Genomic DNA, 18,002 nt, shown 5'->3' on the forward strand with positions numbered 1-18,002 from the left:
TCTGTTTCAAAATCTGAAGTCCTCAGCCAGAAGCATTTGGGAATCTTAGAATCACCTTCCTGGCTGCAACTCAGTTCCTTCTAGAAACCTGCTTCACAGCAGAAATCACTCTCCTTCATACAGGTACAAAGCTTGCTCTTCCACAGACCTCTGGAATAAAGTCTGAATGTTTACAATTTAAAGGGTTATTCGGTTGGGATGCTGTTGGCACATAAAGTAAGGGTAAATAGTTTGAGGTTTCAGTAGAGCTAGGCAGAATGTGTTTTTTAAATAAAACATTTTAAAAAATGAGAAACCAAAATAATCCTTGAGGGCAAGTAACTTGTCTCTTTAAGCTTGCTGATATTTAATTGGTCCAGTATAGTTTGTGTTCTTTGTCTTTTTAGCCTTGAAGGCAGGGGAGGGAAGAGAAGAAATCTAATAGTTGGGACACCTAATTTTATCTATCTGTCCACCTACCTACGTACACATGTATGTATATATGCACATATTCAAACAGTCCTCACAACAACTCTGCAAGGGAACCAGCTCCGTTTTACAGAGGAACTGAGGTGTAGAGAGGTTGAAAAACCTGTAGGGTCACACAGTAAGCTCAAAGTCAGGGCTTTTTGACTCCAAAGCTTTCCATCATTGTGATGTTGGTATCGGACACATCCCAGAACCTAGAGACGTTTTCTTTGATAGTTCTTTGTTCCCTGTTACACACCCAGTGATTCACCATTAGTTTGTAGCTGATCCTAAATGCTCCCAGAGCTCTCTGGGAAGCTGGGAGAAAATACCCCAGTATCTTTTGGGAGCTAGTTAGAACCCCCCGTCCTACCCTTTGAAACAGGCTTGACAATTTTGACAACGACAGGCTACAGGTCAAATGTCCTGAATTCCCATCTTCTGCCAAGACACCCCCACTGCCATCACTAGATTTATATTTCCATTTCTCAATGGCCCAAATGCATTCTTAATTTTTCTGCCAACTAGGACTTACTAATAGATGCATATCCTTACCAAGGTTTACTGTCACCTCTGATTATATTATAGTGGTGGAGCAAAGTGGGTAATGGGAAAATCAAGTTTGATTCCTAGGTTTTCGGCTTGAGCAAAAGTGGATAGGTAGACTAGAGATGGAGAGTGCTGAGAGTGGAGCAGGGAGAGTATTTCGGGCAAAAGAGAGCATGTCAGAAGGCCTGCAGAGGAAGGAGTATGGCATTTTCAAGGTAGTAATAAATGAGCTCTTTGGAGAATGCCTCACCTTAGGAAATAGTACGTGGGTAACTGAGGATTTGAGAACAAAGTTCAAAGGAAGCCCATAGGGTGTTATCTCAGAAACGATGGAATTTGTCACATCCAAATATGTAACCTCTTATGTCCTTTCATTCATTCAGTAATACAGTTGGCTGGAAATATGATATTTAGTGGTAGCTGGTGGATACAGTTAACCTAATCAAATGCATTAAACAATCCACTGGGTAAAGAAGACAGATGAGTCAAAGCAATGACTGGAATGAGACATATGTTTGAACTTTACTAGCTATATGACTTTGGACATTTTACTTAGCCTTTCTAGTTTTCTTGTGTATACAGTGTGGTTGTTAATAGCATGAAAATTAAATGAGATAATGTAAAAGCTACTGGTCATATACTAAATGCCCAGAAGCTTTTAATGTAAATACTAATATAAAAAACGCTACAATAGAGGAGAGATACTTAGCATAAAATCTAAAAAAGAGGAAATCAACAAGCAAGCGTTTACCAGTGCAGGACTAGCATTGTCCAGGGAGGGACACCCTGAGCTTGGAGAACTTAAAATATGACTAGAGAAATCACTAGGCATTTGTGGTCTGTGTGGTAGGAACTGCCTCCTGATGGGCACTTCCTGCTGGAGTCGGCAAACTGACATGCCTCTAACATTCGTTATCACGCAGCATCAAGTCTTAACACTCCCTTCAAAATATGAGTGCATGAAGGAGCCAATGTTAAATCCAAGACTTAAGAATGGTTTCAAGTAGATGGTGCTCTGTACAAATCAACAAGAAAATATTGATTTTGGAATTATTTTGCTGCCTCATCCCACTCTCTCTAAGAAAATGGTTACCCTTTTATATTTGTATTTCATCCACGTTAATAAATTTACAACTTGGACGTAATTACGAGCGTCTTTCCCACAGTTGCTTATGTCCCGCAGACAGCATTTACCCCGTCTTCCTCCACTGTCTCTCCGGAGTGTGGTTAGCCTCCAGGCTCTGGTTTGAACGGGCCAGGATTGAAATCCTGCCTCTAGGTTGCTCACTAGCTGTGTAGCTTCTGGCGTGTAAGATAGTAAAAAGTATCAATTTTGTGGGGTTGTTGTGAGGGTTAATGAGATAATGTTCAGTTTCAGTGCCCCATAACCGGTAGCTGTTATGTTTGAGTTTAGCAGGAAAATCCTCTTTATCATGAACAGCTCGTTTCCTTATCCTTTTTTCCTGCTTCAGCATATCAGATACGCCTCTGCAAACCTGTACTCCAGGTGCAGTAGGTGTTTGGATCTTGATCCTATCTCTATGGCTTTTCTTCCTCTTTCAGCCCTTCGGTACCAGTACGTTCCTCCTCTTTGTTTGTATGCTCCAGGCATAACTGGGAGGCTGAGTTGAAGCGACAAAGGGAGAGGAGGGCAGGCTGGACAGAGGGCGTAGATAACAGGTTTTGGCCCAGCAGGGTCAGCGTGGCCTGTGATCTTGAAGAAGGAATGTGGAGATGGGTGGAGCAGAGCGGAGGAGGCAAATGGGGTGCACACGGGACACTGGGGATGAGAAAGAGACAACCAATTTAGATCCTAAGTCCACTCGGGCGATGAAGGGCAAATAGAGAAATCTTTTCTGTCCTCCTTCAATCCCTCCTTGGGAAGGAGGACAAACGCCCAAGGAGGCCCCCCACCCGACTCCGCTCTGGACCCAGCTCCCCAGCGGCCCCTAGGGAACCCGCGATCGAGATTAGACCTCCGAGCTGCCTAGACGGGTCCCGGAAGTGCGCGCCGAGGAGCAAGAGTTTCTAGTCCCCCTGGAGGCCGAGATCGCCGACGCCGCCGGAACGCGCGGCCGGCTGAGAGAGTGAGTGCTGCGGTTCGGCGCTGGGGCGGCGGGAGAGGGTCGGGCAGGGGGGATCCCGTGGGGTCGGGGTGGGGCGCGCTGCCGGCCGGCCGGGCGCTCCCCGCGGCGGGGCCCAGTCTGCCTACAGGGAAGACGAGGCTCCCCCGACCGCCCCCAGGCCGGAAACTTCTCAGGAAGCGGCACCTACGGCACGGGCAGCTTTCCCTACATCTGTCCTCTTCTCGCTCTCTGTCCTGAAGTGACTGCCCGTTCCTTGGGTCGTGTTCTGAAGACCTTTTAGAGAAGATCCTGGCCTTGGAGCGGCACCGGGGACTGGACCCGGCCCATGGAGAAGCTGCCTGAGCAGACGTCCCCGGAGTCCCCGTGTCCGTCCCTCGAGCAGGAGCCTCGAAAGAGCAAGGGTGAGGAGAGCTGACTTAGCTGCTTTCTTTGTCTAAACTTTGTCCTTCCCACCGCGGCCTCAGATCAGATGGACGCGACTAACCGTGCGCTTAGAATTACCCTGGTGCAAGACACTGATTTTTTTTTTAACCTAAAACTCTATTACATGTAAATAAAGCCTATCACTAATGTTTCCTCTCTTCATGTGTGGAGCAGACAGACCTGCAGACCTGCAGCAGCACTGTCCATAGCACTAAGTCTTGAGGATCTGTCATTCCAGCACGTGTTAACTTGCTTGTCCTTTGAGAGGCTCAGTAAATGTTGTGTGAATAAAAGAATGAATGAACCCAGCCAAGTGTGTCCTATACCCCAAGTACCAGGAAAAGAGTGGGCTTCTCCCCCGAACCTGTCTTTCATCATTAGGGAAGATACATTTTCCACCCAGGATGTAAACTTCGAGAGGGTACCTTGCCTGTGGAGTACAGTAGACAGGCCAGCCACCTGCTGATGGAAAATGAGGTTAAACTGTAAACATCAACATTTAAATTTCAATCTACCATCCCACCATCATCTCGTATATGCTTGGCCTTTAAAAAAAGGTGGATTTGGATTATTTAATTGAGGGACAAAGGCTTAGATAATCCACATCATGGATTTTGAGATGGCTGATGTTTGGAGGATTTTTCTTTCACATATTTAGCCTTCTAATTCTGTTTTAGGCTGATTTTTAACTCAAATATTCTATTGAGTTATTATTATAAGGTGCTGAGACTAAGTTGAAAGAAAACCTAACCCCATCACCCCCACCACCACACACCAGCTTAGAGTTGAGTTGGAATAGTTATCTGTGAGAGACTACAGGACAATAAACAATGTGGACGTTCACCTATCAACTGGGTACTGGCCCAGGAGGCCTTAGAAAGTCCTATATTTGGCCTTGAAAGAATTTAGAGTAAGAAAAGAATCAGAGTTTAGGTAAGAGGGGATAGGCGCTTATCACAGGCTCCTCGCTGCTAGTCTTTCTAAGGCTAAGTGCCTTAGTTGCCATCCTAAAATATTTACTTGTGTTAGTTCACAGTGCCCACTGCATTCAGTTCATTCTCTGTAACCTGGCATTCAGGGTCCCCTGCAGTGGGGTCTTAACCCAACTTTTGTGTGTGTGTGTGTGTGTGTGTGTGTGTGGTACACGGGCCTCTCACCGTTGTGGCCTCCCGTTGCGGAGCACAGGCTCCGGACGCGCAGGCTCAGCGGCCATGGCTCACGGGCCCAGCTGCTCTGCGGCATGTGGGATCCTCCCGGACCAGGGCACGAACCCGCATCCCCTGCATCGGCAGGCAGACTCTCAACCACTGCGCCACCAGGGAAGCCCTCAACCCAACTTTAAAGTATTTATCTCAGTGTTCCCCCCGACAGACCCCTCAAGACTGGTGTGTCTGCACAAGGTAATGCAGAAAACACTTTGCACTATCCACCATTGTGCCTTTGTGTCCTTTTTTTGCGTCACTGTCCCCTACATTCTCTGCCTACCCAAACCCCACACATCCCAGTGTCCCATGCTTGAAACCTCAGTGCAGGGCAGCCTCCTCCCATCAGGTTTCTGAAACAGACTGGTGGCTGCCAGGAAGGAAACAAACACATGCTAGAGACGTTGATACGGAAACCTGTCGGACTTGGTGGTTGACTAAAGTAATAGAGGGAACTTGGGTGTAATCACCTTTGTTCCCTTTGCTATCATACCTCTTAAAAATCTTCACCAGTTGCTGTTAATTTTGTAACTGCCATTCACTTGGTGCAGGGCACTGCTTCTGCTCCATCGAAACTGATTATATCCAGGTTGCCAGTGGCTTAACTAATGAATCCACTGAACATATTTTTTTTAATTAAAAATTTTTTTTTTATTTTTATTTTTTGGTCTGCGTTGGGTCTTCATTGCTGTGTGTGAGCTTTTCTCTCAAGTTGCGGCGACCGGGGGCTACTCTTTGCTGCAGTGTGCGGGCTTCTCATTGTGGTGGCTTCTCTTGTTATGGAGCACGGGCTCAAGGCCCGCGGGCTCAGTAGTTGCGGCACATGGGCCCCAGAGCGCACGGCCTTCAGTAGTTGCGATGCATGGGCTCAGTAGTTGCGGCGTGCATGCTCTAGGGTGTGTGGGCTTCAGTAGTCAGTGGCGCGCTGGCTCAGTAGTTGTGGCTCGAGGGCTCTAGAGCGCAGGCTCAGTAGTTGTGGCACACTGGCTTAGTTGCTCTGTGGGATGTGGGCTCTTCCTGGACCAGGGCTCAAACCTGTGTCCCCTGCGTTGGCAGGCGGATTCTTAACCACTGCGCCACCAGGGAAGTCCCATCCCTAATTTTTTTTGACCCTTTAGTATTTCTGTTGACGTGATCACTGTTCCTTGAAACTCTTGTTCTTTGGTTTTGGAAGCACCGTTTTCTCCTGGTCCTGCCACTTGCCTTCTCAGGGTCTTTCCCATTCCTGTTTCTCTACTCCTTCCTTCCTTCCTTCCTCCCTCCCTCCCTCCCTTCCTCCCTCCCTCCCTTCTTTCTTTGCTGCACCACGTGCTTTGCGGGATCTCAGTTCCCTGACCAGGGATTGAACCCAGGCCACTGCAGTGAAAGTGCAGAGTCCTAACCACTGAACTGCCAGGGAATTCCCTCCACCCGTTTCTTAAACATTGATTCTCCCCAAGCAGTTCTCAGCCCTCTTCCTCTTTCACCCTTGTGGGTGGTCCTGTCCCCTTCTGAGACTTCAGGTTGCGCTCTGTGCTGAACCAGACATCTGTAAGTGTACTTCTGGACTCATTCTTTTCTGCCACCCCCCACCTCCCTACCTTCCAGTGACTCCCTTGACTAATTTTAGTAGGTGCTTTTCCCAAGCCAGAAAACTTGGATCATCCTCTACACTCTCCTTCCCTCTGTATTCATTTGGCCACCAAATCCTGTCAGTTTTTTCTTCAGAAAGGCCTGACTCTGTTGCCTGTCACCACCACCTCCTCATTTTAGGCCCATTGTAATTCCTTGGAGTATTGACACATCCCTGTGCTGTTGGTAATTTCCCCCACTCTTGGCTGCCCATATTATTCTCTGCCTATAGAATAAAGTCTAAAATCCTGAGTGTGGCGTATATGTCTCTTCATTATGTTTTTCAAAAAAAATTGTTCAGGGGCTTCCCTGGTGGCGCAGTGGTTGAGAGTCCGCCTGCCGATGCAGGGGATACGGGTTCATGCCCCGGTCCGGAAAGATGCCACATGCCGCGGAGCGGCTGGGCCCGTGAGCCATGGCCACTGAGCCTGCGCGTCCGGAGGCTGTGCTCTGCAACGGGAGAGGCCACAGCAGTGAGAGGCCCATGTACCGCAAAAACAAACAAACAAAAAAAATTGTTCAGAGTGACTTTATTATTTTTTTTTGTCTTTTCATTATCTGCCTCTACTCTATTTTTTCTGCTCTATGTCCTACTTCCTGCCCACAGGGAGCATACATCTCATTGAATTTCTTATCACTACTCCTTAAACTTAGTGTTCCCTTTTATGTTTCTGAGCCTTAACATATGCTGTTGCTTTTGCCTGCAATTCTCTTTACCTTGTTGATAACGATCACAGTTCAAGATGTAGCTCATTCTTTGAGGATGTTGTCCGCAGTTCACCTAGGGAGGGGTTGTCATTCCTAATTGTGCTTTGAAAAGCATTATAATCTCTTTACCAGAATCTTGCACATAGTCAGCGGTACATATGTTTGTTGAGTGATTAAATCAAACAGGAAGTATATTAGTTTCCTACGACTGCCATGATAAATTACGGCAACTGCATGGCTTAAAACAACTGTATTTTCTCATAGGTCTGGAAGCTAGAAATCCAAGAGGGCCAGGCTTGCTCTGAAGGCTCTAGGGAAGAATCCTTCTTTGACTGCTCGTAGCTTCTGGTGGCTTCCAGCCATCCTCGGCATTCCTTGGCTTGTAGCTGTATCACTGCAATCTTGCCTCCGTTGTCACATGGCCTTCTTTCCCATGTGTTTCTGTGTCTGAATCTTCCTCTCCTTTCTCTTATAAAGATTCCAGTCATTGGATTTAGGGTACACCCTAATCCATTATGATCTCATCTTAACTAATTACCTCTGCAAGGACCCTATTTCCAAATAAGGTCACATTCTGAGGTATACATAAATTTGGGGGTGAGGGCTCTATTTGACCCAGTACAGGAAGCATTGCTCATTTCTTCTGCTGTTAGAAGTAAATGTACTTGGGATTACACAGCTTTGTAGTTAAGCTGCTTGAAGAACTGTGTAGATTTCCCCCTCTCTTTAAATTAGAAGCAAATCAGTCTAGAAATGTTTTTTTAAACCTTCATCCACAGGGACACATTTGATGAGCCTGTTATTCCAGAGGGCAACTGCTCTCTTCTTGGGCTTCTCTAGCTCTGTCTCAGACTGGCCACTGTCTGCAGAGATATTCCAGAGGGTCCTGCTGTCCATCAGAGTTTGGATCCAAGTCTTTGATATTTCTTGTGTAAGTGGCTCAAACCCACGAGGAGATATACCTCTCTGAATTCTATTTGAGTTTTGGTCCTGAAGACTTTATAAGTGGTCAATACGGGGCCCTCCGTGATTTATAGATTCTTCTCTTTTTTTTTTTTTTTTTTTTTTTTCTTTTTGCGGTATGCGGGCCTCTCACTGTTGTGGCCTCTCCCGTTGCGGAGCACAGGCTCCGGACGCGCAGGCCCAGCGGCCATGGCTCACGGGCCCAGCCGCTCCGCGGCACGTGGGATCCTCCCAGACCGGGGCACGAACCCGCATCCCCTGCATCGACAGGCGGACTCTTAACCACTGCGCCACCAGGGAGGCCCTAGATTCTTCTCTTGATGGAGTAGAACTTCCTTATAATGGATTGCTAGGAAATAATCAGCATTTTAAAGCACCTAATGTGTGCAGAGTTCTTTACATAGTACTGGGGTTGGAGGAAAAGAAATGGAAGACACCTCTTATTCTAGAGGTACTTTCAGAATAAATTGAAGGGAATACACACATACAAAAAACTAAACATATTTCTAAGGAGAGGCCCAAAGTCAATGTGGTTAAATGCCACGAGGAGGGGGCAGGAACTGTATGCTTTAGAGATTCAAAGGAACGATCAATTCCAGCCGGGGGTTGGAGCAGGGTTAAGTTTGGGGAAGGAGGCTGCCTTTGATCTGGGTCTTGCAGGGTGGATAGGATTTTGATTGGTGAAGTTGGAAGGGAGGCTGATCCAGGTGGAGGAAGAAGGTCGAGCGGAGAAGGAATTGCGTGGGGAGCTAAATGTTCAGGAAACGTTTCAGAGTAACCGGAGCATAGAGTAGATTGATAGAGGATGAGACTAAAGGCAGAGCGGAGCACAAGTGTGGAAAACGAATGCCACGCCAAAGAATTTAGATTTGCTTGGCAGAAATTGAAGTATGTGAGCTTTGTTTAACAGGAGGCTAGCAGATGAGCATTGCAAATCAAGGAAGAGATTCTAGTTTGTTTAGTGTGAGAGGTGATTAGGATCTGACTTTAGGATATTAGGAGTGATAACAGGAAGGCAGGGGAAAAAAAGAAGTATTGCTATGTTGTAGGTAGAAGCAATAGTACTTTTGTTTACTGAGTGGATGTGGGGACAGAGAAGAGAGTCACTGGTCATTATTTACCGCCCCCCCCCCTTTTATTTTGAAAAATGTTAAGGCTACAGGAGAGTTGCAAGGCTATCGTACCAAGTACTCACACACCAGAAGTGTATGTGCAGGTTTGGGATAGGTTGATCTCAAGAAACTGGTATGAGAGCCGTCGTGTGGAACTGTCTTTTTCGATCATTGGAGATGCTGTAGCTGGTCTACGAATATCCCCCGTCCCAGTAGATGGGAACACCATCCCTCCAGCTACACAACCCAGAGAGAAACTTTTGTTTCTCTCATATCCATATTTGTCAGCCAGTAATCCTGTCCATGCGACTGTCAACGTTTCTTTCCAGAATCCAAGTGCTTCTTACTACCTCCTCTGCTACCGTCTTGGTTCAGGTCGCCATCATTTCTCCCCTGGATTATCGCAGCAGCCTGGTTGGTTGTCTTGCTTCTGCAGTTGCCTCCCTCCAGCCTCTACCCAGCATGGCAGCCAGTGTGATCCTGGTAAAGTGTCAGCTCTTGTCTTCCTCTAGTCAGAACCCTCCAGTGGCTTCCCATCTCACTCTGAAATAAACCTCTTACAAACCTGTAGCCTACAGGGTCCTGTGTTCTCTGATCCCCCTTCTATGTCTCTGACCTCAGTTCTCACTCCTCTCCCCCTTGCTCATTCTCCTCCAGTCACAGTTGCCTCTTTGAACACCCAGGGTCTCGCACTTGCTATTTCTTCTATGTGTAATGCTCTTTCCCACATGTCCTTATCCTTCAAGTCTTGGCTTAAATGTCATTTTCTTAGTCCTCCTTTGACTGTGATATTTAAAATTGCAACCCTTTTGCCCACTGCCCCCTGGCACTCTAATCCTTGTTCTTTGCTTTTTTCCTCTATAACACTTTTATGACCTTTTAACAGTATGTAATCGACATAGTTTACTATCCATCTCCCTTAGTAAAATGAAAGGTCTTTGAGGATTTTTGTGTTTTGCTTACTGACGTATCTCAGAGTCTGGAACTATACCTGGCATGTTGTTAGTGATCAATAAAACGTACTGACTGTTACATGACTTAAAGATGAGGAGTATTTCAAGAGCTGTAGGAAAAGGATCACCTTTGGCTTCATGGAGAAGGTGATATTGAACAGGACCTGAGAGCAGTGAGATTGACATTCTCGACTACGTTGGGCAGGCTGTCAAATCTCGGGCAGTGGGCCAAATAAAAGGCACATTCTCTACAACATCTCAGCCTTCACATACTATGACTAGAGTGGTTCAATAGATAGTAAAGAGGCTTTGTGTAGGGAGAAGATCAGAATGAGGCTGGAAAGACAGATGGGGGCCAGGTCAGGGAGGTAGAGAAGAAACCCTAGTCCCTGCTCCTCAGGAGCTTGCAATCTGTCTGACAAGTAAGGTAAACACAGGTGCAAGGGGACGTAAAGACATTAAACCAGCAATCCATTCACACCTGGTAGTATAACTAACATCGAAAAGATAAGAAATAAAAAGTGTTGACGAGGACGTGGAGAAAAGGGAACCCTCGTGCACTGTTGGTGGGAATGTAAATTGGTGCAGCCATTATGGAAAATGGTATGGAGGTTCCTCAAAAAATTAAAAATGGAACTACTATGTGATCCAGCACTTCTGGGTATTTATTCAAAGGAAAATAAATCATTCTCTCGAAAAGATATCTGCACCCCCAGGTTCATTGCAGCATTACTTACAATAGCCAAGACATGGAAACAATCAAAGTGTCCATCGACGGATGAATGGATGAAAATGTGCTATCTGTACACACAATGGAACATTATCCAGCCATAAAAAACATGGAATTCCTGCCATCGCAACAGCATGGATGGACTTTGAGGACATTATGCTAAGTGAAATAAGTCAGAGAAGGACAGACTGTATGACCTGACTTGTATGTGAAATCTGAAAAATCCAAACTCATAGATACAGAGAACAGATTGGTAGTTGCTGGAGGCGGAGAGTGGGGAGTGGGAGAACTGGATGAAGGGGGTCCAAAAGTACAAACTTACAGTTATAAGGTGAATAAGTCCCAGGGATATAAGGTACAGCTATAGTTAATAACACCATGTAGTATATTTGGAAGTTGCTTAGAGAGTAGATCTTAAAAGTTCTCATCACAAAAATATTTGTAAGAAAACCAGTACCCAAATTGAATGTATGGAAGATGAGGTCATATCTGGAGGTGGAGAACAAGTGTAAATATGGTTCTGTGAGACCAGATACTTATTAAATTCCTTAAAGACAATGACCATTCCCTACTAAAATCAGGGTTGCATATGTTTTAGACTTTCACTGCTGATGGAAATGATACTACATTGGATATTCCTCAGCATCCCCTTCTTCCAGAAAGATCCCCCTAAAAAGAGGGCCTTCTTTCTGTAATATCACTGCACTTCAGTAAGCCATATTTAATAAGTAAAACTTGAGAAATGTATTATAGTAAACAGGAGATGTTTTTCTAAGGTCTCCCTTAGATACAGCTAGGGTGCAGAATTTTTTGTTTGTTTGTTTTTAAATTTTTGGCCGCATCGCGTGGCAGGTGGGATCTTGGGTCTTAGTTCTCTGACCATGGATTGAACCTGTGCCCCCTGCATTGGAAGGTAGAGTCTTAACCACTGGAATGTCGGGCAAGTCCCCAGAATTGGTTTTTGTATGTTCTCTTAGAGTTGAAATAGATTTGGAAGTATTTCTCACTACCCCGTGCTTCATATTTTAAACAACTTTTCCCCCTATTCTCCCCTCCCTCTCGCAAACCCTCCCAGTTTGTACCATTTCTAAAAGATGCATCTAAGGTCCGAGTATGTCATGTTCATGAATGAGCATGTGAGCATCTGTGTGTAGAGAGAGGCTCTCAACAGGAGTGAGGAAGGTGCTGGTGTGCGATTACAGGAAGGGAGCCTTCCCTGTTACCACAGTGACAACGCATGTGACCAGGGTACCATGTGGACAGAACCTCTGCGTGAGGTTCTTTTATTTATCTGCTCAGTCCCTGCCCCTCCCCACACAGAGCCCCCAGCATCACCCTTCCTGTGTTCTGAGATAATCCCACTTCCCTCAAACTCTGCTTTCCTATTCTGCTAATTCCAGTGTATCTGTCTGGTCAGGGTCTTCATATATAAATCCTCACTTTAGTTTCCCCACCACTTTCTCCAAATCTGCTCAGCTTGTATCCATCTTTTCCTCCTATTGTGAGGCCATTTCTCGTACTTTTTTGAACCAGATACCCTGGAATACTTTGATCATCCTGTTTCCTACAGGGAATTTTTATTGTTACATATACTTTTTTTTGTATTTTCTGTCAGATGGTGAGACCTGGCCTGAGGATCAATTAATTACAAAGCAGAAAACTCTTGAAGTAGGGACACAGCCACATGAAGGAGAGGAATCTGAACGAAACAAACATGCGGGACCCTATGGGTATGGACAGAATTTTGGTCATATCTCAGACTTTATCCGACAGCCACACATTCTTATGGAAGAAAAATCTCAAATGTGCAACATTTGTGGCAAGCTATTCAGACGGAACACATACCATATTCAGCATGAAAAAATCCACACACAGGAGAAGCCTTATGAGTGTCAGGAATGTGGAAAAGCCTTTGGCCATAGTTCAAATCTCATTCAGCATCAAAGAATCCACACCGAGGAGAAACTCTACGAATGCGGTGAGTGTGGGAAGGCCTTCCGGCGCAGCTCACACCTCATCCAGCATCAGATCATCCACACGGGGGAGATGCCTTACATGTGTCATGAGTGCGGAAAAGCTTTCAGTCGGAGCTCAAGTCTCCTTCGACATCAGAGAATCCACACTAGGGAGAAGCCCTATGAATGTACCGAATGTGGGAAGGCCTTCAGCCAGAGCTCAAATCTAACAGAACATCGGCGAGTTCACACCAGAGAGAGACCATACAAATGCAGCGACTGTGGGAAAGCTTACAGTCGTAACTCACACCTCATCGAACATCAGAGAGTCCATACAGGGGAGACTCCTTATGACTGTAATGAGTGTGGGAAATCTTTCAGTAGGAGTTCACTCCTTATCAAACATCATAGAATTCACACTGGAGAAAGACCCTATGAGTGTAGTGAGTGCGGGAAGGCCTTTAGTCGGAACTCCCACCTTATTCAGCACCAGAAGACTCACAGTGGGGTAAAACCTTCTGAATGTAAAGAATGTGGGAAAACCTTCAAGTACAATTCATACCTTATTGATCACCTGGGAATCCATTCATGAGAGAAACTGTGAATGAAGTGAAGGTGGTAAAGCCTTTGGTTGGAGTTCAGCTCTTAGCGAACATCAGAGAACTCGTGCTGGGGAGAAAACCTTTGGCTGTAGTGAATGCAGACGGCCTTCAGTCCTAGCTCAACTCTTACTAAGACCTGAAAATCCACATAGTGGACAGATCTCATAGACGTGTTCAGTGCATAAGTACCTTTAGACAGAGTTCCCGCCTTACTCAGCATTAGCCAGTTTGCTTTGGGGGAATGATGGGTATGGGGAGAGCCTTGCTATGTGTCGGAGAGGGGCACGAAAGGGGTGTCATGTGACACTACAGAAGGAATGACTAAAGTGGAAGCTTAAGTTAGCACTACTTTTTATTTGATTTTGAGGATCTACATCAGAGGGAGATTCTATGGGTTTTTTTTCACATCTCCATAATCTTCCGCCAAAAATGGAATGGGTTAGATCCATTCCAGGGAAGAAAGAATCAGGGCATTCTGGATTCAGACTCACAGATCAGGAAAGCTGCAGTGTGACCTTTGAATCCAATAGCTTTCCTTGTATCTCATCTGTCCTCTTGGTTATAACTATACATGGAAGTGGCTCTTGGGTCTTCTTGGACCAGCATTTTCCCTCAATGTGCTGCAGACTCCTGAATCTCTTTTTGTTTTATATTTTATAGATGCTTTTAATAAATGGGAAAATTTTCTAAGCCCAATAATTTCTCAGTATAACATGTCATGGGCTTTGTTATTTGTCAACTCTGGTAGGCTGAAGTGCATGTGTCAGATTTCCCTTTCTTGTATTTTTCGGTTTGTGTGGTCTACAAGGGAGATTCTTGGGAGAGTTGGAGGGCAGAACAGAAGCAGCAGTAATTTTGTAGCTCACACATGTCACTGCTCTGCTGACTCACCTCACTGGAGCTGGACATGAAACTAGTCTACCTTCCCTAGGATTCTTTTTTGCCTTTATTGGGCCGTGGTTTTCCTTCTCTGATTGAATCCTAGTCATACACATGCTTACTATCCTATGAGAAGCACACATTTATTTCAAGTTTAGGTAGAGAGAAATGGTTAGCTTCTGGCTGTTTTTAAAAAAGAACCTCATTAATAAGCTTCAAGATTTCCTATCAGGAAAGCTGCTATTCAGACTCCTTTATAACAAAACTTCCATCATAACCTGAGGCAAAGCCTCACTGCCGTGTAATTATCGAGGGAAAAGTTTGCAAAATAGTTGAATAGTGTGACACATGACTGACTGATAAAATTTTAAAACATCAAAACTTTGAGCATCAATTTATCAGGAATATTTTAATCATTAAAGGAGATTCCCAAAGTACCTCTAGTAGGCAGTATAGTTTAGATTTATTCTAGGCGTCTGAGAGAAATATCTACTTTGTTGTAAACGCTTATGTTTTGATTACAAAAAATCAGATTATTTTTCCTCCTGTTAGTCTGGATTAGTGATTATCTAAAATATCAGTGAAAACTATACTTACATTGTAGACTCTTGAAATTGAAAGTTGCCTCTGTCTTGTATACCTTTCCCTGCCTGGTCTGGTGCTATGCACACAGGTGTTCAGTGGCTGTGGAGTGAATCTGTTTACTGGAAGCCGAAGTCTTCCTGTTTGTCTCCACGCTTCTCTGCACTCCCCCACCTTCCTCCCCTGTTCCTGTAGGTGATTATCACACTATACAAGGGTCACCTTGCCATCTGGACACCCTGAGTAGACTCTGTGAGGCCAGGTCTGAGCCCTCAGCCAGTGGGCCCCCTTACTCCATCTGGCATGTGACCCTCTTCGAGTCCCTTCCACCCCCTCATACCACAGAAAGGGCCCTTTCCTTCTGTGGGGTCTGAGAAGCTTCTGGAATAAGGCAGGGCTTGATGAGTGGGGTCTGAAGGCCAGGTCGGATTCTGACTGGCCGAGAAGGGCACCCCAGGACAAGGTAAGTGTGTGGAGTCACGTGCCAGGCCTCAAGAGCGGAGGTGTCCCTGGAGGCCAGGAGAGGGGAGAAAAGAGTTTGCCTAGCAGTATCAAAAGCACTCAAGCGGGGCTCTGGTTCTTTAGGCACAAATATTACTAGTGGACAGAGTAGTTCATCAAGCCGTTAGAGCTCAGGTGAACACGAGGGTGACCAGCTCATCCCAGTATGCCAGGACTTACCCAGCCTTAACATCGAACATCCCACATCCAGTAAAATGCTCAGTCCTCCGCAAACCAGGAGGGTGGATCCCCCGAACTCATTCTGACCTCATTCCCCCACCTCTCATGGCTCCTAGCTGCAGCAGGACCCAGTAGAGCAGAGATTCTCAGCTTGGGTTGCCTACTGGAGTCACCTGGGGAGCTTTCAAAGCACTGGAGCCTCAGTCTCTGAGGTTGTGTACATTTGGTATGGGGTATGGCCTGGACTTTGGGGTTTTGTAAGCTCCCAAGTAATTCTAATGTGCAACCAAGGTTGAGAATCTATACAGGAGAAGTTATCAATGCTTCACAGGTGCTAGGAGGACACAAAGAGACCACACAGGATCTGGTGGCTTAGGCACTGAGGGCTGGCAAGAGGGCTAGGCTGGGAGTACGGAGAGACTCCGGGGCCTGTGTGAGAGGAGACAGACAGGGTGTCCCAGGCCAGGTGGAAGGAGCGGTGGGAGGGACTTGTGCTGGGGGTGGAGCCAGCTACTGGGTGGGCGCCCTCAGGGCCTGCTCATTGCCAGGTCTGGTTCTGCCCTGTGCAGTAAAGCTATGGTTTGGCTAACTTTGGATTTTCCCTTTGGAGCTCGGGACTAAGGAAAGCACAGAGCCTGGGGGAGTCAGAACTCTGAAGACTCCAGCCCCAGCTCATGGGCTCTCTACCTACTTTTCCAGCACACAGTTCCCTCTTCCCTTGCCTGTCCCCCTACCCTAGACCCGGGAAAACATGAAAATGCTTCCAGAGGAGACTATAACCTAAACTTATACACACTTTCTAAAATATTCAGTCCTGGGAGGGGCTGGTCTGGCAGTCCCAAGCCATACTTTGAACACAGCCTTGGGCCCCCTGGGTGAGAGGCATTTCCTATGTTCTGGTTGAAGGGGCAGGAGTCTTTGGGCAATGGGGATCTTGACTTAAAAAAAAAAGCACAATGTGAGAACTGTGAGTTAAGTTTTATTTGGGGCAAAATAAGGACTGCAGCCCCAGGGGGACAGCGTTTCAGATAACTCTGAAAAACTGCTCCGAGGAGGGGAGGGGGAGCCAGGGTATATAGGAGTTTGACAACAAAGGACAGGCTGTCGGGACATCAAAAGATTATTGTAAAAGAAAACCAGATATCTCAAGGAATTTAGCGCTTTTCTATGTATGGGAGGATGCAAGAGTCTTGGCTCACTGAAATCATTCATTTGCTGTGGACCTCAGTTATCTGGGGCCAGTAGCCTGACACATCCTGAGTTTCCTCAGGGTTCACCACAGGGAGTGGTCACAGTCTGATGGCTGCTAGGTGGCAGGTGTTCTTTTCAGCCCTAAGTTTCCTCAGCTCATGTTGGAGGGCTGCAATCGTTGACAACTGTGACATCCTTTGTTTATTGATACGGCAGGAAATAGTCCATTTCTCAGGGAGATAGGAGGAGGAGGAAGATGAATTTTGGCAGTGGCACCCACATGAACTGCTTTAATCCCACCAAAGGCCCGTCATGGCCCTCAGAATGAAATCAACAAGACCTTTCAAATCCCAGCTCTGCCCACTGACTTCTCCAGCCCTCTGTGGCCTCCCCTTCTCTCAGTCATTCTGAAGTTCACTGGGTCCTTGAACACAGTATTTTTCAAATGTAGGTCAAGAGCCACTAGGGGGTCTTATTGTAATGAGTTGAGAGCAGCAAAGGGTAAAAGGAAAAAGTAGGCAGAACTAGAATGGAGTAGAAAACATCCATCACAAAGGTAAGTCAGACTTTTGTTCTGTTTGTGCACAAGGGAGCATGTGTGCAAAGTATAATGTACAGTATTTCTTGCTGTAGAGCAGGTAAAAGTCTTTGCACATTGCAGTCCCTTTTTGGGAGTAAGATTCTGTCCAGAAGGGCCTTGGCAGGTCTTCCTTTGGACTGAATTGTTCGCGCTCTGCAATTGCCGTAGCATGCTATACTTTTTGTGCACCGAGCACACTTTAAAAAAATGATTTATTCAGTTGCCTGTCTCCTGCGCTTCCTGCAGGCTCGATGAGGGCAGGGACCATGTTCACCTATCCTGGCCTCTGTCATTAGAGAAAGCACTCGTGTTGAGAGGCTGAGTGATAAACCCGGGTTCAGGTTCCAGCTGTTTGTGTTCTTAGACAAGGTCTCTTTTTATTTTTTTCTGATTTTTTTGTCTGATTTATATACAGAAAACTTGAAAGAATAGAATAATGAACACCCTATATATCCTCCACTTAGATGGACAGTATTAACATTTTTCCATATTTGCTTTCTATCTATATGCTTTTTTTCTGAATCATTTGAAAGTAAGCTCAGATATAACCTTCACCCTAAATACTACGGCATGTGTCTCCTAAGAGTAAGGTCATTCTCCTACATAATCGCAACACTATTAACATACCTAAGAAAAATAATTTAATTCCATAATACCATCTAAAATGGAGTCTGTATTTAGATTTTCCCTAGTTGCCCCAAGAATGTGTTTTATAGTTAGACGATTTCAAATCAGAAAAAAAAAATT

General features: G+C 45.7%; 1 protein-coding gene across 2 annotated transcripts in view; it reads left to right on the forward strand.

Moving 5' to 3' along the window:
* The first annotated feature begins 2,892 nt into the window (after nt 1-2,892).
* The window catches only part of TMEM225B (transmembrane protein 225B), a 29,751-nt gene continuing 14,641 nt past the window's right edge, over nt 2,893-18,002 (forward strand). Inside the window, exons 1-3 of one of the 2 annotated variants that reach the window (XM_060078701.1) lie at nt 2,893-3,083; nt 3,323-3,484; nt 12,401-14,616. In XM_060078701.1, the coding sequence (XP_059934684.1) occupies nt 3,409-3,484; nt 12,401-13,332 (1,008 nt within the window). In that variant the 5' untranslated portion in view covers nt 2,893-3,083; nt 3,323-3,408 and the 3' untranslated portion in view covers nt 13,333-14,616. Of the gene's footprint in view, nt 3,084-3,322; nt 3,485-12,400; nt 14,617-18,002 lie in introns of those variants that run through there. The other variant, XM_060078702.1, reaches the window with a different exon arrangement.

Source organism: Mesoplodon densirostris, chromosome 16 (genome assembly GCF_025265405.1).
Source record: "Mesoplodon densirostris isolate mMesDen1 chromosome 16, mMesDen1 primary haplotype, whole genome shotgun sequence".
NCBI classification, from domain to species: Eukaryota; Metazoa; Chordata; class Mammalia; order Artiodactyla; family Ziphiidae; genus Mesoplodon; species Mesoplodon densirostris.